This window comes from Bufo gargarizans, chromosome 6, assembly GCF_014858855.1.
Source record: "Bufo gargarizans isolate SCDJY-AF-19 chromosome 6, ASM1485885v1, whole genome shotgun sequence".
Classification (NCBI taxonomy): domain Eukaryota; kingdom Metazoa; phylum Chordata; class Amphibia; order Anura; family Bufonidae; genus Bufo; species Bufo gargarizans.
In genome coordinates, this window is record NC_058085.1 from 379,786,941 (window position 1) to 379,807,932 (window position 20,992).

Consider the following 20,992-nt stretch of genomic DNA (forward strand, 5'->3'; position numbering starts at 1 on the left):
AAGCCCTAGTGGACCTCCACATGTGGGATCATTTCCTGAGCCAGTGGAACGGGGTCTCCTTATTTGTACCCGAGCTGTCGTGTCAGTCGCCTACAGTCTTTTCAGATGCAGCTGCGGGCTCAGGGTTTGCCGCCATTTTCGGCACCCACTGGGTGGCAGACGCATGGCCTGCCGAGGTGGGACAAATCCCAGGCTTCCTCCAGACCTCGGCGCTGTTCGAGCTGTACCCCATTGTGGTAGCCGCCCACATTTGGGGCAAGTTTTGGGCACGTCAGTCTGTTCTGTTCGTGACTGACAACACAGCCGTAGTGGACATTCTCAATAGTGGACTGTCGAAATCTAGCCAAGTCATGTGTTTTCTCAGACGGTTAGTGCAGCTCTCCCTGCAACACCACTTTCATGTTTTTAGTGCGCATGTGCCAGGTGCGCAGAACGGGGCTGCTGACGCCTTGTCGAGGGCTAACTTCTCCCGTTTCTTCCAGATAATGCCAGAGGCAGATGCGACAGGCGCCACCATCCCTCCTCTCGAGTCCTTAAGGCTAGTGTAGCCGACCACCTTGGGACGGCCCACGCTCTAATACGCCATTCCCTCTCGCCTAACACGACCAGGGCGTACAACACCGGGTGGAAGACGTTCTGCAGGTTTCGAGGAGAATGTCCTCAGGAGGACTCCAGTTTTCCAGAGTACATCCTGGCGTTCATCGGGTATTGCCACTCTGTACGCAAGCTCTCCCACGCTAGAGTAAGGTCATACCTGGCGGGAGTGCAACACTTCCTCTCTGTTAGCCACCCCGAGCTAGCATCAGTGTTCACCTTACACACTGTCAAAGCCGCCCTCAAGGGTTTAAGCAAGTGCGGGCCTCAAAGCCAAGTACGCAGGCAGCCAGTCACCGGCCCTCTTTTCCGCAAACTGTCTGATGCCTTGGACGGTAATCCTTTCGGGGTTTTGGCCAGCCTGGTACTAAAATCCGCCATCTACTTGGCCTTCTACGGCTTCCTGAGACCTGGGGAGTTCACCTGTTCACCAGGCAGCGACAATTTCCTCAAGGTCAGCCAACTGGTCCAGAACTCCGACGGGTTCACATTGCTGCTCAAGACGTCTAAAACCTCCCAGTTGGGACCCCCTGTCCAGATATCCTACTTTCCCACAGCACATCAATGGTGTCCCGTCACGGTGCTTCGTCGGTTACGGTCCGCCTTGTCCGGGGCCGGACCGAACAGTCCTCTGTTACCCTTCGGGGTGGTGCCGCTCACCACCCAGCAGTTCATATCCCACGTTAGGTCACTAGTGGCCAGCACGGGCGGCGACCCTGCCACCATTTCGGGCCATTCATTCCGCATAGGCGCGGCATCCGCGGCCTCCAAGAACCGAGTGCCTGCGCATGTCATTCAGAAACTGGGGCGTTGGCACTCGTCTTGTTTCAACCGTTACATACCACACCCTGAAGCCGAAATGTCGGCAGCCTTTCAAACTTTAGCTTTGTAACGTCTTTGCAATAAAATACTTCTGCCTACCAGTATGTCTTTTGCCCTCTTTCAGGCGTCCCTCCACGACACGGTCACGGCACAACTCTGACCGCTTAGGGGTAGGGTAGCTCAGGTAGGACAGACACGTACTTGGTTGCCACGACCACAAGTGTAAGGCCGATTCATTGGCCTGTATTTGTGGGAGGGGCTTGGCCACCTACTTCAACGGCCGGCGCCCTCCCACAAACGTACGTAGTGCAGAGTCCTCCCTCCCACCCACCCTTTTCTCCTGTTACTCTCAAAGGGGATGCCCTCTTTCAGGCGTCCCTCCACGACACGGTCACGGCACAACTCTGACCGCTTAGGGGTAGGGTAGCTCAGGTAGGACAGACACGTACTTGGTTGCCACGACCACAAATAGTATTATAAAAACAAGATGTCCCAATACCAAAGGGACATACTGCAGACACATCTCAATCAATGGAGGTGACGTTAAATCCTATATTAAGGCCAAATGGTTGCAGAGACCTTAAGGGTGTGGATCCATTTTAGTTCCTTTCTTCTCAGGATCTTCTTTCTGTAACACTTTTTTAACATTGTCTCCATCTTTCTGGATAAAATCCTACGGGTCCATGCGACCACGGCCCCCTCCTACATCAGGGATACTGCTCATTTTTTGACCAAACTGAGTTCGCTTAGATTACACAGGGGACAGGGATCGGCAGATGATATGACCAGCGATTACTATTGGTGATTGTGAGGGGGGGGGTTTATATGTGGGGTATATATATATGTAACTGTGATGATGTCATTAAGCTTGACAAAGGCCGAGTATCAGCCGAAACGTTGCTGTATTTTTGTACTATGTCTTGAGGTCGTAATAAAAATTCGGATGATGCGAGATGCTGCCGGTATTGAACAATAGTCCAGCAGACATGTGACATCACCCCCAGCATCCGCCCACCTCACTCAATGTTCTTCTACTCCCCCCTTTTGCCACATCTTGCTTTCTAGAACAGAATAATCCAGTTTCTGTAGAATTCACTGCCAGCAGCAGCTCTATGAACTACACGTCCCATGATGCTTTGCCTAGACAACACACAGGGAGGTGAGGCTGGATGACAGGTGTCAGAAGCTCTAGATGTATACAGGTGGGAGGCACAGGAGAGGCTAGACACTGTGCCCCGCAGCCTGTCACAAGCAGTGTATAAACTCCAGCCCATTGTCAGGAGGGGCAGAGGTGACAACAGTCTGACATCATCTACAGGAAACAGGGAGCTGTATTGTGGTGTCACCCGATGCATTCCTGAATCCCCTCAAAATTATATTAAATATCAGTATAAAAATCAGCAACTTTTTATTAATTATTTGTAGTTATTAATTGTCTTATTAATTACTCACTTATGTCGCCCCCGACTGTTGCACGTGATTTCATTGTGATCAAATGTAACTTCACCTCTTCCTGCAGCTTAAATACAAAGAAAAATACCAGACTCAGGTGAAGGGACATTACGATGGCGTCGGTATGGATCGCCGCACCTTACACGCCATCAAGGCCGGGAACCTCGCCAGCAATGTGAGTGGACCGAGAGGTTAGGGTTAGGGTTAGTGATGCCTGTAGGACAGTTTTGTTACTAGGATGTCTGGATTTTAACATCTGCAGTTAAACTCAATGAAAACTGTATGAATCCCTATGTAGTGAGCTCCCTCTAGTGGTGACTGTATAATCTGTATGTAGTGAGCTCCCTCTAGTGGTGACTGTACAATCTGTATGTAGTGAGCTCCCTCTAGTGGTGGCTGTGTAATCTGGATGTAGTGAGCTCCCTTTAGTGGTGGCTGTATAATCTGTATGTAGTGAGCTCCCTCTAGTGGTGACTGTATAATCTGTATGTAGTGAGCTCCCTCTAGTGGTGACTGTACAATCTGTATGTAGTGAGCTCCCTCTAGTGGTGGCTGTATAATCTGTATGTAGTGAGCTCCCTCTAGTGGTGACTGTATAATCTGTATGTAGTGAGCTCCCTCTAGTGGTGGCTGTGTAATCTGGATGTAGTGAGCTCCCTTTAGTGGTGACTGTATAATCTGTATGTAGTGAGCTCCCTCTAGTGGTGGCTGTATAATCTGGATGTAGTGAGCTCCCTCTAGTGGTGGCTGTATAATCTGGATGTAGTGCGCTCCCTCTAGTGGTGGCTGTATAATCTGGATGTAGTGAGCTCCCTCTAGTGGTGGCTGTATAATCTGTATGTAGTGAGCTCCCTCTAGTGGTGGCTGTATAATCTGTATGTAGTGAGCTCCCTCTAGTAGTGGCTGTATAATCTGTATATAGTGAGCTCCCTCTAGTGGTGGCTGTATAATCTGTATGTAGTGAGCTCCCTCTAGTGGTGGCTGTATGATCTGTATGTAGTGAGCTCCCCCTAGTGGTGGCTGTATAATCTGTATGTAGTGAGCTCCCTCTAGTGGTGGCTGTATAACCTGTATGTAGTAAGCTCCCTCTAGTGGTGGCTGCATAATCCGTATGTAGTGACCTCCCTCTAGTGGTGACTGTATAATCTGTATGTAGTGAGCTCCCTCTAGTGGTGGCTGTATAATCTGTATGTAGTGAGCTCCCTCTAGTGGTGACTGTATAATCTGTATGTAGTGAGCTCCCTCTAGTGGTGACTGTATAATCTGTATGTAGTGAGCTCCCTCTAGTGGTGACTGGTAGTAGTGGGTCGCTCTCTAGACCCCGTGGCCGCCCCAGTTACAGTGGAAGTAGCAGAATGGATGGACACTGATTTGCGCTCTCGGTTTTGTCCTGCAGCTCTCCTACAAATCAGACAAGGCTGACGGCGAATACTGTTACCCAGCAACCCTCGCTCCATCTTACCAGACCACAAAGAAGCTGCTCCCCCTGAAGGATGTAAGTCACACAGGATAAATACAAAGATGGAGCAGGAGTCTCACAGCGGTACAGAGTATTTTAGGAGAGGAGTGTACTGATCTTGTCCAAGGTCATAGACTGACCTTAGAGTTACATAGTGGAATGAGCAGGGCCCCAGCAGCACAGAGTATTTCAGATCACTGCGTGGCTCCTGACTCATTCCCGTTTCGCTGCTTTTTCCCTGCAGGTAAATTACCGGCAGAACATTGACCGGGTGAAGTTCAGCTCTGTCACCGATACCCCGCAGATTGTGCAAGCGAGGGTTAATGCTCAGCAGCTGAGTGATGTAAGTTAGCACGACCCTAACGGCTGATAATGCTTTGCCTTTCTTTCCCTCACTATTTTTAGGATCTCTGCTTGCTGACAGTGAATGGAAATGTTATTGTTTACACAAAACCCATCCTGACCTGATACTTCTCACAGCTGTGGGTTTGTTACAATTGTATCCAGCTTAGACAATCCTCTGTGGGATAAACAGCCTGGACTCCAGACTGATACATTGTAATAAAGTGTCAGGGCAGGAGAGCTTTGTGGATCTAATGACACAGTTGTAACAAACCCTCAGCTGTGAGACGTGTTTTCTGTCTCTTCAGCTGAATTACAGAGCGGAGTACGAGAAATCCAAGACCCACTACACCCTGCCCCAGGACGTCCCGGAATTAGTGAAGGCGAAGGCGAACGCTGAGCTCTACAGCGAGGTACGGTCACATCACTGCATGCCGCCCGGGGGAACTGAGGGGGTAACACAGGGGGTCAGGAATCACTAAATATCCATCAGAAGTTCCCAGATCCTTTACCAAGCTTCAGCACCTTTCAGATCCAGCTGCTTCTAGGAAAGCTGGGTGACATCCAGTATGATCGCCATCATGGGTCAGAAGTTGTCACCCAGCTTTCCCAGGCTCCAGAATGTGGCATCTGCTCAGATATACAATGACCGTCCCCCTCCTATGCTGGGACCTGCATCACTGCTCCCTCCGCCATCTTGGAATCTGCCATGTTCCTGACTCCTTCCCATACATCCCATGTATATAATATCTGTGCCCCTCCCCCCGTTATCCGCCGCGCTCTGGGATCGGGGGCCCCGCGGATCTCCGTGCATTTACTGATGGGATCCGTCTTTGTTACAGAACAGATACAAGGAGCAATGGAAGAAGAGCAAAGGGCAGAACTTCGAGATGAGCCTGGACAACCTGGCCATGATGACCGCCAAAGCCTCAGGGGACCTGGCAAGTGACGTAAGTGGGGAGCAAGCGTGGCACGGCGCCACCGGGGCTCTAACCCCTGCTGGGGCCACAGGGCTCCGCCTCCATATGGCGGAACTAGAATTCTATGGGACCCAGGGTAAACTTTGGATTGGGCCCCCCATTATAGGTTTGAATTTTGCCCCTTCAATGCTGTATATATATCATTTTGCCCCCTCTGTATATGATTGCCCCCTCTCACTCTGTGTATATTAGATATTGCCCCTCTCACTCTGTATATATTAGATATTGCCCCCTCTCACTCTGTGTATATTAGATATTGCCCCCTCTGTATATAGTTGAATGATTGCCCCCTCTCACTCTGTGTATATTAGATATTGCCCCTCTCACTCTGTGTATATTAGATATTGCCCCCTCTCACTCTGTGTATATTAGATATTGCCCCCTCTCACTCTGTGTATATTAGATATTGCCCCCTCTCACTCTGTGTATATTAGATATTGCCCCCTCTCACTCTATATATATTAGATATTGCCCCTCTCACTCTGTGTATATTAGATATTGCCCCCTCTCACCTCTGTGTATATTAGATATTGCCCCCTCTCACTCTGTGTATATTAGATATTGCCCCTCTCACTCTGTATATATTAGATTTTGCCCCCTCTCACTCTGTGTATATTAGATATTGCCCCCTCTCACTCTGTATATATTAGATATTGCCCCTCTCACTCTGTGTATATTAGATATTGCCCCCTCTCACTCTGTGTATATTAGATATTGCCCCCTCTCACTCTGTGTATAATAGATATTGCCCCCTCTCACTCTGTGTATATTAGATATTGCCCCCTCTCACTCTGTGTATATTAGATATTGCCCCCTCTCACTCTGTATATATTAGATTTTGCCCCTCTCACTCTGTGTATATTAGATATTGCCCCCTCTCACTCTGTATATATTAGATTTTGCCCCTCTCACTCTGTGTATATTAGATATTGCCCCCTCTCACTCTGTGTATATTAGATATTGCCCCCTCTCACTCTGTGTATATTAGATATTGCCCCTCTCACTCTGTATATATTAGATTTTGCCCCTCTCACTCTGTGTATATTAGATTTTGCCCCTCTCACTCTGTGTATATTAGATTTTGCCCCCTCTCACTCTGTGTATATTAGATATTGCCCCTCTCACTCTGTGTATATTAGATATTGCCCCTCTCACTCTGTGTATATTAGATATTGCCCCCTCTCACTCTGTATATATTAGATATTGCCCCTCTCACTCTGTGTATATTAGATATTGCCCCTCTCACTCTGTGTATATTAGATATTGCCCCCTCTCACTCTGTGTATATTAGATATTGCCCCCTCTCACTCTGTGTATATTAGATTTTGCCCCTCTCACTCTGTATATATTAGATATTGCCCACTCTCAATCTGTGTATATTAGATTTTGACCCCTCTCACTCTGTGTATATTAGATATTGCCCCTCTCACTCTGTGTATATTAGATATTGCCCCTCTCACTCTGTGTATATTAGATATTGCCCCTCTCACTCTGTATATATTAGATATTGCCCCCTCTCACTCTGTATATATTAGATATTGCCCCCTCTCACTCTGTATATTAGATATTGCCCCCTCTCACTCTGTGTATATTAGATATTGCCCCCTCTCACTCTGTGTATATTAGATATTGCCCCTCTCACTCTGTGTATATTAGATATTGCCCCCTCTCACTCTGTGTATATTAGACATTGCCCCCCTCTCACTCTGTATATATTAGATTTTGCCCCTCTCACTCTGTGTATATTAGATTTTGCCCCTCTCACTCTGTATATATTAGATATTGCCCCCTCTCACTCTGTGTATATTAGATATTGCCCCTCTCACTCTGTATATATTTGATTTTGCCCCCTCTCACTCTGTGTATATTAGATATTGCCCCCTCACTCTGTATATATTAGATATTGCCCCCTCTCACTCTGTGTATATTAGATATTGCCCCCTCTCACTCTGTGTATATTAGATATTGCCCCCTCTCACTCTGTGTATATTAGATTTTGCCCCCTCTCACTCTGTGTATATTAGATTTTGCCCCCTCTCACTCTGTGTATATTAGATATTGCCCCCTCTCACTCTGTATACATTAGATATTGCCCCCTCTCACTCTGTGTATATTAGATATTGCCCCCTCTCACTCTGTATATATTAGATATTGCCCCCTCTCACTCTGTATATATTAGATATTGCCCCTCTCACTCTGTGTATATTAGATATTGCCCCCTCTCACTCTGTGTATATTAGATATTGCCCCCTCTCACTCTGTGTATATTAGATATTGCCCCCTCTCACTCTGTATATATTAGATTTTGCCCCCTCTCACTCTGTGTATATTAGATATTGCCCCTCTCACTCTGTGTATATTAGATATTGCCCCCTCTCACTCTGTGTATATTAGATATTGCCCCTCTCACTCTGTGTATATTAGATATTGCCCCCTCTCACTCTGTGTATATTAGATATTGCCCCTCTCACTCTGTGTATATTAGATATTGCCCCTCTCACTCTGTGTATATTAGATTTTGCCCCCTCTCACTCTGTGTATATTAGATATTGCCCCCTCTCACTCTGTGTATATTAGATATTGCCCCTCTCACTCTGTGTATATTAGATATTGCCCCCTCTCACTCTGTGTATATTAGATATTGCCCCCTCTCACTCTGTATATATTAGATATTGCCCCCTCTCACTCTGTATATATTAGATATTGCCCCTCACTCTGTGTATATTAGATATTGCCCCTCTCACTCTGTGTATATTAGATATTGCCCCCTCTCACTCTGTGTATATTAGATATTGCCCCCTCTCACTCTGTATATATTAGATTTTGCCCCCTCTCACTCTGTGTATATTAGATATTGCCCCTCTCACTCTGTGTATATTAGATATTGCCCCCCTCTCACTCTGTGTATATTAGATATTGCCCCTCTCACTCTGTGTATATTAGATATTGCCCCCTCTCACTCTGTGTATATTAGATATTGCCCCTCTCACTCTGTGTATATTAGATATTGCCCCTCTCACTCTGTGTATATTAGATTTTGCCCCCTCTCACTCTGTGTATATTAGATATTGCCCCCTCTCACTCTGTGTATATTAGATATTGCCCCTCTCACTCTGTGTATATTAGATATTGCCCCCTCTCACTCTATATATATTAGATATTGCCCCCTCTCACTCTGTGTATATTAGATATTGCCCCCTCTCACTCTGTGTATATTAGATATTGCCCCCTCTCACTCTGTGTATATTAGATATTGCCCCCTCTCACTCTGTGTATATTAGATATTGCCCCTCTCACTCTGTATATATTAGATTTTGCCCCCTCTCACTCTGTGTATATTAGATATTGCCCCTCTCACTCTGTGTATATTAGATATTGCCCCTCTCACTCTGTATATATTAGATTTTGCCCCCTCTCACTCTGTGTATATTAGATATTGCCCCTCTCACTCTGTGTATATTAGATATTGCCCCCTCTCACTCTGTGTATATTAGATTTTGCCCCCTCTCACTCTGTTTATATTAGATTTTGCCCCTCTCACTCTGTGTATATTAGATTTTGCCCCTCTCACTCTGTATATATTAGATTTTGCCCCCTCTCACTCTGTGTATATTAGATATTGCCCCCTCACTCTGTATATATTAGATATTGCCCCCTCTCACTCTGTATATTAGATATTGCCCCCTCTCACTCTGTGTATATTAGATATTGCCCCCTCTCACTCTGTATATATTAGATATTGCCCCTCTCACTCTGTGTATATTAGATTTTGCCCCCTCTCACTCTGTGTACATTAGATATTGCCCCCTCTCACTCTGTGTATATTAGATATTGCCCCTCTCACTCTGTGTATATTAGATTTTGCCCCCTCTCACTCTGTGTATATTAGATATTGCCCCCTCTCACTCTGTGTATATTAGATATTGCCCCCTCTCACTCTGTGTATATTAGATATTGCCCCCTCTCACTCTGTATATATTAGATATTGCCCCCTCTCACTCTGTGTATATTAGATATTGCCCCCTCTCACTCTGTATATATTAGATATTGCCCCTCTCACTCTGTGTATATTAGATATTGCCCCCTCTCACTCTGTGTATATTAGATATTGCACCCTCTCACTCTGTGTATATTAGATATTGCCCCCTCTCACTCTGTGTATATTAGATATTGCCCCTCTCACTCTGTGTATATTAGATATTGCCCCCCTCTCACTCTGTGTATATTAGATATTGCCCCCTCTCACTCTGTGTATATTAGATATTGCCCCCTCTCACTCTGTGTATATTAGATATTGCCCCTCTCACTCTGTGTATATAGTATTGCCCCTCTCACTCTGTATATTAGATCATTGCCCCTCTCACTCTGTGTATATTAGATATTGCCCCCTCTCACTCTGTGTATATTAGATATTGCCCCCTCTCACTCTGTGTATATTAGATATTGCCCCCTCTCACTCTGTGTATATTAGATATTGCCCCCTCTCACTCTGTGTATATTAGATATTGCCCCCTCTCACTCTGTGTATATTAGATATTGCCCCCTCTCACTCTGTGTATATTAGATATTGCCCCCTCTCACTCTGTATATTAGATATTGCCCCCTCTCACTCTGTATATATTAGATATTGCCCCCTCTCACTCTGTATATATTAGATATTGCCCCCTCTCACTCTGTGTATATTAGATATTGCCCCCTCTCACTCTGTGTATATTAGATATTGCCCCCTCTCACTCTGTGTATATTAGATATTGCCCCTCTCACTCTGTGTATATTAGATATTGCCCCTCTCACTCTGTGTATATTAGATTTTGCCCCCTCTCACTCTGTGTATATTAGATATTGCCCCTCTCACTCTGTTTATATTAGATATTGCCCCCTCTCACTCTGTGTATATTAGATATTGCCCCTCTCACTCTGTGTATATTAGATATTGCCCCTCTCACTCTGTGTATATTAGATATTGCCCCTCTCACTCTGTGTATATTAGATTTTGCCCCCTCTCACTCTGTGTATATTAGATATTGCCCCCTCTCACTCTGTGTATATTAGATATTGCCCCCTCTCACTCTGTGTATATTAGATATTGCCCCCTCTCACTCTGTGTATATTAGATATTGCCCCCTCTCACTCTGTGTATATTAGATATTGCCCCCTCTCACTCTGTGTATATTAGATATTGCCCCCTCACTCTGTATATATTAGATATTGCCCCCTCTCACTCTGTATACATTAGATATTGCCCCCTCTCACTCTGTGTATATTAGATATTGCCCCCTCTCACTCTGTATATATTAGATATTGCCCCCTCTCACTCTGTGTATATTAGATATTGCCCCCTCTCACTCTGTGTATATTAGATATTGCCCCCTCTCACTCTGTGTATATTAGATATTGCCCCTCTCACTCTGTATATATTAGATTTTGCCCCTCTCACTCTGTATATATTAGATATTGCCCCTCTCACTCTGTGTATATTAGATATTGCCCCCTCTCACTCTGTGTATATTAGATATTGCCCCCTCTCACTCTGTGTATATTAGATATTGCCCCTCTCACTCTGTATATATTTTATTTTCCGGTATTGAGATCCGTCATAGGGTCTGAATACCGGAAAAAAACGCTTCCGTGTTGTCCCCATTCATTGTCAATGGGGACAAAACGTAACAGAACAGAACAGAACGGAGCGCTCCAGAATGCATTCCGTTCCGTCCTCATACCGGAGAGCAGCGCGCTGCGGTTTGCTTTCCATCTTGGGATGCGGCGCAAGACGGATCCGGCATGAAACACAATGAAAGTCAATGGGGACGGATCCGTTTTCTCTGCCACAATAGAAAACGGATCCGTCCCCCATTGACTTTCAGTGGAGTTCATGACGGATCCGTCTTGGCGATGTTACAGATAATAGAACCGGATCCGTTCATAACAGATGCAGACGGGGGTATTATTATCAGTAACGGAAGCGTTTTTGCTGAAACTGATATTCATTTCTAAGCCGGCACACTTGTGAACACAGCTTTGGATGTGACTAGAGAGTAAGACATGATGCAATAGCAGAACCAACTGAGAGACAAATACAGCTGAACTGGTTGTGACTGGAGAATAATATATTATAACAGCAGAATCTATCAGATAAGAATTTTTTTTCTTTTAATGCAGCTTTGGATGTGACTGGAGTGTAAGATGTGCTTTCTATCGCCTACAGATCAAATACAGAGAAGAATATGAGAAATATAAAGGAAAGGCGGCAGCGACCAGTGACTTGCGACTCCTCCATTCTATGCAAGTTGGGAAGCTGAGCAGCGAGGTGACAGATACACATCCGTATTTGGCCGCCATTACAGTCATCCAGCTTTCCTCAAAGCCGAAGCAGCTAATGTGCCTGAGACATCCCAAATCAGTGCCTGCCATTCAGGGGCCTGGGAAAGCCGGGTGACACGTATCATTAGGGTAAAGCTATTGATCAAACTTGTTGATTTCCCTTCCAGATCAACTACAAGAAAGGATTCGAGGAGTCGAAGACGCGCTTCCATTTGCCGATGGACATGGTGAACCTGACTCACGCCAAGCAGGCGCAGGCGCTGGCGAGCGACCTGGACTACCGCACCAAGCTCCACGAGTACACGCTGCTGCCCGAGGACATGAAGGTCACATGGGCCAAGAAAGCCTACGGCCTGCAGAGCGAGGTCAGCGGTGGCAGTTGATATCCTGCAAGCTTGTGTTACAGATCCTCTCCATTTTCAAGATCTCTGCTTGGTGTCAGTGAATGGGAGCATTCTTGTTTACAACCAGAGACTGAAAACATGAACACACCTAAGACCACAGATTGTTACAATGTATCTGTGTGGAGTCTAGACTGGATACATTGTTGCAGTGTCTGTGTATTAACCTCTTAGTTCCAGGACATTCCTTTGTTATAGCAGTCTTTCAGACCTAATATTACTGCTGGTGCAGGGGTTGTCACCCAGCTTTCCCAGAATCCCAGATTGATGCCTTGGGCTGAGATGTACAGTCGTGGCCAAAAGTTTTGAGAATGACACAAATATTAGTTTTCACAGAGTTTGCTGCTAAACTGCTTTTAGGTCTTTGTTTCAGTTGTTTCTGTGATGCAGTGAAATATAATTACTCGCACTTCATACGTTTCAAAGGCTTTTATCGACAATTACATGACATTTATGCAGAGTCAGTATTTGCAGTGTTGGCCCTTCTTTTTCAGGACCTCTGCAATCCGACTGCGCATGCTCTCAATCAACTTCTGGGCCAATTCCTGACTGATACAACCCATTCTTTCATCATCACTTCTTGGAGTTTGTCAGAATTAGTGGGTTTTTGTTTGTCCACCCGCCTCTTGAGGATTGACCACAAGTTCTCAATGGGATTAAGATCTGGGGAGTTTCCAGGCCATGGACCCAAAATGTCACCGTTTTGGTCCCCGAGCCACTTAGTTATCACTTTTGCCTTATGGCACGGTGCTCCATCGTGCTGGAAAATGCATTGTTCTTCACCAAACTGTTGTTGGATTGTTGGAAGAAGTTGCTGTTGGAGGGTGTTTTGGTGCCATTCTTTATTCATGGCTGTGTTTTTGGGCAGAATTGTGAGTGAGCCCACTCCCTGGATGAGCAGCAACCCCACACATGAATGGTCTCAGGAGGCGTTACTGGTGGCATGACACAGGACTGATGGCAGCGCTCACCTTTTCTTCTCCGGACAAGCCTTTTTCCTGATGCCCCAAACAATCGGAAAGAGGAGAATATGACTTTGCCCCAGTCCTCAGCCGTCCATTCACCATATTTTCTGCAGAAGATCAATCTGTCCCTGGTGTTTTTTTTGGAGAGAAGTGGCTTCTTTGCTGCCCTTCTTGACACCAGGCCATCTTCCAAAAGTCTTGGCCTCACTGTGCGTGCAGATGCGCTCACACCTGCCTGCTGCCATTCCTGAGCAAGCGCTGCACTGGTGGCACTCCGATCCCGCAGCTGAATCCTCTTTAGGAGACGATCCTGGCGCTTGCTGGACTTTCTTGGACGCCCTGAAGCCTTCTTAACAAGAATTTAACCTCTTTCCTTGAAGTTCTTGATGATCCTATAAATTGTTGATTGAGGTGCAATCTTAGTAGCCACAATATCCTTGCCTGTGAAGCCATTTTTATGCTACGCAATGATGGCTGCGCACGTTTCTTTGCAGGTCACCATGGTTAACAATGGAAGAACAATGATTTCAAGCATCACCCTCCTTTTAACAGGTCAAGTCTGTCATTTTACCCAATCAGCCTGACATAATGATCTCCAGCCTTGTGCTCGTCAACATTCTCCCCTGAGTTACCAAGACGATTACTGAAATGATCTCAGCAGGTCCTTTACTGACAGCAATGAAATGCAGTGGAAAGGTTTTTTGGGGATTAAGTTAATTTTCATGGCAAAGAAGGACGATGCAATTCATCTGATCACTCTTCATAACATTCTGGAGTAGATGCAAATTGCTACTATAAAAACTTAAGCAGCAACTTTTCCAATTTCCAATATTTATGTAATTCTCAAAACTTTTGGCCACGACTGTACAGTAACTAGTTAGATTTACCATTCAGGAGTCTGGGGGAGATGAGTGACCACAGGCCTGTAATAGAGGCTGCTGTGGTTGCCACTCAGCTTTTCCAGGGTCAGATATGACAGTTCCAGGGCTTCTATTTACTGGGAATAGGGATGAAAACCAGTTTGCTGCAGAGTCCAGTGTATTGTGGGGGGGAAACTAAAGTCTGCTCCATCTGTTCTTTCCCAGCATCAGTACAAGTCGGACCTGACGTGGATGAAGGGGGTCGGGTGGATGACAGAGGGAAGCCTGAACGCGAAGCAAGCGAAGAAAGCCGGAGATCTGTTTAGCGAGGTGAGACCTCAGAAGGGCCACCATGGTGGCCCCCAGCACAGTGGCCTCTCACCCAGCTTCTCTGGAAGCCTGAATGACAATCTGCTCGGCTAGGCAGTCGTACCCCCCACCCCCCTATTGCTGCTCCATAGTGACTGTTTTCCATTCAAGGGTTTGGAAAAGCTTGGTGAAGGCTTTGTGGGAGGTTGGACAGACTGGTCACCCAGCTTTCCTAGGAACCAATAATGAAAGTTCATATTTTTTTAACCTTTTTTTTTTAACAGAAAAAGTATCGTCAGAAGGCAGACACTCTGAAGTTCACCAGCGTCGCTGACAACCCGCAGATCAGACATGCTAAGAAGAGTCAGGAACTGCAGAGCGATGTGAGTGGGATAGGACCAGCAGCTAATCAGGATTTAAAGGGACAGGCGTGCAGAGGGGGTAAATAATCGGGTCTCCTCAGGATATGGAGGCAGATCCCTATAAACATAGCAGTGCGTCCACTTACCTGCATAGAGGGCATGAGGGTGACAGCCAGGTGAAAAAGCTGCTAACACCATCATCATCACTCCCCATGTAGTAAGCAGCTAACAAGGTTTAAAGGGGAATTCCACCAATTTTCTGATGTGTCTTAGAGGCTATGTACACCTTTGGGGACATTTTCTTTATGATTGCATTTTACTCATATGGGGCTAAAAATCATTTTTTTTTAATTGGTCTTTATTTTTAAAAAAAAATATTGAGCTGTTCTGTCACAAAGGGTTCATTGTTTTTCTAGCTGTGAGTATCCTGCTTTCGCTTTGTCATCTAATAACCCTCATCTCTAAATTATTGAGACGTCATAAACACTTATTAAGCCACATTCTTATCAGTAAGAGAAGGACTGAGCTATAACGAGTGTTTATAATGTCAGAGAGCAGAGATAAGGAGCCGTCAGCTCCCCAACTGATGGAAAAGAGAGAAAATCCACAGGAGCATCTCAGCTCTGTACAGAGAAAAGGACTCCACATTTTTAATAAAGACCAATTAAAAAATGTTTTTTTTTTGCTCATAATGAGTACAATGCAATAATACAAAAATGCCCCTAAAGGTGTACATAGCCTTTAAGGGGGCACCGTATGCGATGGTTGTCATTAAATTAGGCATTCGCCATGTTATGAATATTCTCCAGAGCTGCACTTACAATTCAGTACGCTTCAGAGCTGAAATCTTCCAGTGTTCCCTGATTGATCAGTGTCTGCAGAGATTGCCCTGGTGATTTGCAGTCTGAGAAATGTCATCTGTACACCAGGGACTGTACAATTATCGGATGTGGTGGATACTCTCCCCCCCCCCCCCCACACAATGCATTAAAGGGGTAACACTGTATGCAAAGGAAAACAATGTAACCTGAAAGTAAATCTCATGAGCCGCAACTTTACATTTTCCAGAGCAATAGTATAGCTTGCTAAAGTTCTCATACCCCTCTGCTGGTCATGGTGATTTCTATAAGGCCTCTTTCACACGGGCGTCATTTTTTTTGCCCGGATAAGAGCCGGGTGCGTTGCGGGAAAATGCGCGATTTTTTCTGCGCAAGTGCAAAACATTGTCATGCGTTGCACTCGCGTGAGAAAAATCGCGCATGTTTGGTACCCAAACCCGAACTTCTTCATAGAAGTTCGGGCTTGGGATTGATGTTCTGAAGATTGTATTATTTTCCCTTATAACATGGTTATAAGCGAAAATAATAGCATTCTGAATACAGAATGCATAGTAAACCAGCGCTAGAGGGGTTAAAAAAATAAAAAAATAATTTAACTCACCTTAGTCCACTTGCTCGCGAAGCCCGGCATCTCCTTCTGTCTCCGCTGCTGATGAACAGGACCTGGGGTGAGCTGCTCCATTAAATACAGGTTAAGGACCTTCGATGACGTCACTCCGGTCATCACATGGTACGTCACATGATCTTTTACCATGGTAAAAGATCATGTGATGACCGGAGTGACGTCATCGAAGGTCCTTAAGCTCTATTTAATGGAGCAGCTCACCCCAGGTCCTGTTCATCAGCAGCGGAGACACAAGGAGATGCCAGCTTCGCGAGCAAGTGGACTAAGGTGAGTTAAATTATTTTTTATTTTTTTTAACCCCTCTAGCGCTGGTTTACTATGCATTCTGTATTCAGAATGCTATTATTTTCCCTTATAACCATGTTATAAGGGAAAATAATAATGATCGGGTCTCCATCCCGATGGTCTCCTAGCAACCATGCGTGCAAATCGCACGGCATCCGTACTTGCTTGCGGATGCCATCCGATTTTCACACACCCCATTCACTTCTATGGGGCCTGCGTCACGTCAAAATCTGAAAATATAGAGCATGCTGCGATTTCAACTGAACGCACAAGTGATGCGTTAAAAACATCGCTCATGTGCACAGCCCCATAGAAATGAATGGGTCAGGATTTAGTGCGGGTGCCATACGTTCGCCGCACGGATCGCACCCGCATGGAAAACTCGCCCGTGTGAAAGGGGCCTAAGTCTGCACAGAAGGTTGGGGGTTCTAGGATATTTAGGGGTGTCAGTCTCATTTACTAACATTGTCTGATATTGTGATGCAGCTTGTGTATAAATCTGGCATGGAGGATCTCCTGCACCACTACACCATGCACCATGATGAGCCCACCTTCCAGCAAGCCAGGATCAACGCTACCAACCTCAGCGAGGTGAGGTCATTCCTCCACCCCAGGAACCCCAGACATCAACCCCTTAAAGACCGGGCCTATTACCAACCTTTACATTTTTTCGTTCACATAGCCATATGAGGGATTATTTTTTTTGCCACTATGTTTTGTATTGGAAATCGGGTAGAACATTCTTTATGGGGTAAAATTGAAAAAACAAAACAAACAAAAAAAAAAAGAATTCTGCCAAAGTTTTGGGGGTTTTGACATTACGACGTTCACTGTGGGCTAAAAATGACATGACATCCTTATTCTGCAGCTCAATACAATTACGATGATTCCAAACTAGTATAGTTTATATTTTAAAATAAATAAATGTGCCTCTTGACTTTATGGCTACAGAATCATAGTGGCAGCTTTATGTCAGGATGGTGCTGTAGAAGTAAGGAACATAGAATTATAACTCAGGATAATGCCATGCACACCTGCAAGACGAGCAGTGTCCGGAACGGAGAATCACACTCTTACATGCAGCGTGATTTCTGGACTGCATACAGATATATACAGCCACCACTAGAAGGAGCTCAGGAGATTACTACATACAGATATATACAGCCACCACTAGAGGGAGCTCAGGAGATTACTACATACAGATATATACAGCCACCACTAGGAGGAGCTCAGGAGATTACTGCATACAGATATATACAGCCACCACTAGAGGGAGCTCAGGAGATTACTACATACAGATATATACAGCACCACTAGAGGGAGCTCAGGAGATTACTACATACAGATATATACAGCCACCACTAGAGGGAGCTCAGGAGATTACTACATACAGATATATACAGCCACCACTAGAAGGAGCTCAGGAGATTACTACATACAGATATATACAGCCACCACTAGAGGGAGCTCAGGAGATTACTACATACAGATATATACAGCCACCACTAGAGGGAGCTCAGGAGATTACTACATACAGATATATACAGCCACCACTAGGAGGAGCTCAGGAGATTACTACATACAGATATATACAGCCACCACTAGAGGGAGCTGAGGAGATTACTACATACAGATATATACAGCCACCACTAGAGGGAGCTCAGGAGATTACTACATACAGATATGCAGCCACCACTAGAGGGAGCTCAGGAGATTACTACATACAGATATATACAGCCACCACTAGAGGGAGCTCAGGAGATTACTACATACAGATATATACAGCCACCACTAGAGGGAGCTCAGGATCTCACTGGACACAGATATATACAGCCACCACTAGAGGGAGCTCAGGATCTCACTGCATACAGATATATACACACTGAACAAAAATATAAACACAACACTTTTGGTTTTGCTCCCATTTTGCATGAACTGAACTCAAAGATCTGAAACATTTTCTACAGACACAAAAGACCCATTACTCTCAATTATTGTTCACAAATCTGTCTAAATCTGTGTCAGTGAGCGCTTCTCCTTTGCTGCATCCATCCCACCTCACAGGTGTGGCAGATCAAGGTGCTGATTAGACAGCATGAATATTGCACAGCTGTGCCTTAGACTGCCCACAATAAAAGGCCACTCTGAAATGTGCAGTTTGATCACACAGCACAATGCCACTGATGTCGCAACGTTTGAGGGAGCGTGCAGTTGGCATGCTGACTGCAGGAATGTCTACCAGAGCCGTTGCCCGTGCAATGAATGTTCATTTCTCTACCATAAGCCGTCTACAAAGGCGTTTCAGAGAATTTGGCAGTACAGCCAACCGGCCTCACAACTGCAGACCACGTGTAACCACACAACCGCAGACCACGTGTAACCACCCCAGCCCAGGACCTCCACATCCAGCATGTCCACCTCCATGGTTGTCTGAGACCAGCCGCCCGGACAGCGGCAGCAACAATCGGTTCGCATAACCAAAGAATTTCTGCACAAACTGTCAGAGACCGTCTCGGGGAAGCTCGTCTGCAGCTCATCGTCCTCATCGGGGTCCGGACCTGACTGCAGTTCGTCGTCGTAACCGACTTGAGTGGGCAAACGCTCACATCCAATGGCGTCTGGCACGTTGGAGAGGCGTTCTGTTCACGGATGAGTCGCGGTTTTCACTGTTCAGGGCAGATGTCAGACGGTGTGTGTGGCGTTGTGTGGGTGAGCGGTTTGCTGACGTCAGCGTTGTGGATGGAGTGGCCCGCGGTGGCGGTGCGGTTATGGTATGGTCAGGCGTATGTTATGGACAACGGACACAGGTGCATTTTATTGATGGCGTTCTGACTGCACAGAGATCCCGTGAGGAGATCCTGAGGCCCATTGTTGTGCCGTTCATCCACGACCATCGCCTCATGGTGCAGCAGGATAATGCACGGCCCCATATTGCAAGGATCTGGACACAATTCCTGGAAGCTGAAAACATCCCAGTTCTTGCCTGGCAGCATACTCACCGGACATGTCACCCATCGAGCATGTTTGGGACGCTCTGGATCGGCGTCTACGACAGCGTGTTCCTGTTCTTGCCAATATTCTGCAACTTCGCACAGAAGAGGAGTGGACCAACATCCCACAGGCCACAATCAACCTGATCAACTCTATGCCACGGAGATGAGCTGCACTGTGTGAGGCAAATGGTGGCCACACCAGACACTGACTGGTTCTCTGCCCCCCAGTAAGGCAAAACTGTGCACACTTCAGAGTGGCCTTTTATTGTGGGCAGTGTAAGGCACAGCTGTGCAATATTCATGCTGTCTAATCAGTACCTTGATCTGCCACACCTGTGAGGGGGGATGGATGCGGCAAAGGAGAAGCGCTCACTAACACAGATCTAGACAGATTTGTGGACAATATCTGAGAGTAACGGGTCTTCTGTGTCTGTAGAAAAGGTTTCAGATCTTTGAGTTCAGCTCATGCAAAATGGGAACAAAACCGAAAGTGTTGCGTTTATATTTTTGTTCAGTGTATATTAACCCATTGAAGTGAATAGCATTTTGAACCCCTCCCCCCACATCTGCAGTATTTCTGATAACCCCCATTATGCTTTACCTTTTCTTTTCTCACCTTCTTGCTTTCTTTGTCCAGACTTTATATAAGAGCAGCTGGAAAAAGCAGAAGGAGAAGGGATTTGAGCTGACTTTGGATTCGTTGCCCATCTTGACCGCCAAAGCCAAACGGGACCTCGCCAGTGACGTGAGTTCTCGATCCATCCGCCTCATAGACAGTTCCTGACTCCCGGATTAGGCTACTTTCACACTAGCGTTATTTATTTACGGTATTAAAATCCGGTAAAAGGTCGCAATACTGGAAAAAAAACCGCATCAGTTTTGTCCCAAAGCATTCTGAATGGAAAGCAGTCCGTCCAGTAGGCATCAGGATGTCCTCCCTTCCGTCCCTTGTACGGTATTTGACCGGACAAAATACCGCAGCATGCATTAATGTATTAATGCCGGATCCGGAAATTGCCGCATCGCCAGATCCGGTTTTCCGGTCTGCGCATGCATAGTTCTTACTAGCTTTGAAAAACTTAAATACAGGATCCGTTATTCCGGATGATCCGGTATTTCAATGAATAAGTCTAACGGATTTCTGGATTCTTCTAACGCTAGTGTGAAAGTCCCCTAAGAGGCTGCTTCATAAATATCCGTAAATGTTTAAGGTTCGGGAACAATAGATTCGCTGAAGGGAGCGCTTCTCCTTGAAATAACCTTAACAACTTCCAGTCGTCTATATGATTGAAATGATATCAACTGTTTCTGCATCAGGGAAAGCTGTGTGACAATCAATATGGCTGATATCGCGGCTCCTTCACGGGGGATCCCCCAGGTTCT

At 45.8% G+C, this 20,992-nt stretch overlaps 1 protein-coding gene across 1 annotated transcript in view; it reads left to right on the forward strand.

Annotated features, from left to right (window-relative positions):
• The window catches only part of LOC122942257 (nebulin related anchoring protein), a 58,491-nt gene extending 38,098 nt beyond the window's left edge, over nt 1–20,393 (forward strand). Inside the window, exons 11-21 of the mRNA XM_044299759.1 lie at nt 2,936–3,043; nt 4,265–4,363; nt 4,572–4,670; nt 4,978–5,082; nt 5,512–5,619; nt 11,855–11,956; nt 12,138–12,335; nt 14,422–14,526; nt 14,790–14,888; nt 17,103–17,207; nt 20,247–20,393. Of these exons, the coding sequence (XP_044155694.1) occupies nt 2,936–3,043; nt 4,265–4,363; nt 4,572–4,670; nt 4,978–5,082; nt 5,512–5,619; nt 11,855–11,956; nt 12,138–12,335; nt 14,422–14,526; nt 14,790–14,888; nt 17,103–17,207; nt 20,247–20,393 (1,275 nt within the window). The remainder of the gene's footprint in view (nt 1–2,935; nt 3,044–4,264; nt 4,364–4,571; nt 4,671–4,977; nt 5,083–5,511; nt 5,620–11,854; nt 11,957–12,137; nt 12,336–14,421; nt 14,527–14,789; nt 14,889–17,102; nt 17,208–20,246) is intronic.
• The last annotated feature ends 599 nt before the right edge of the window (nt 20,394–20,992 follow it).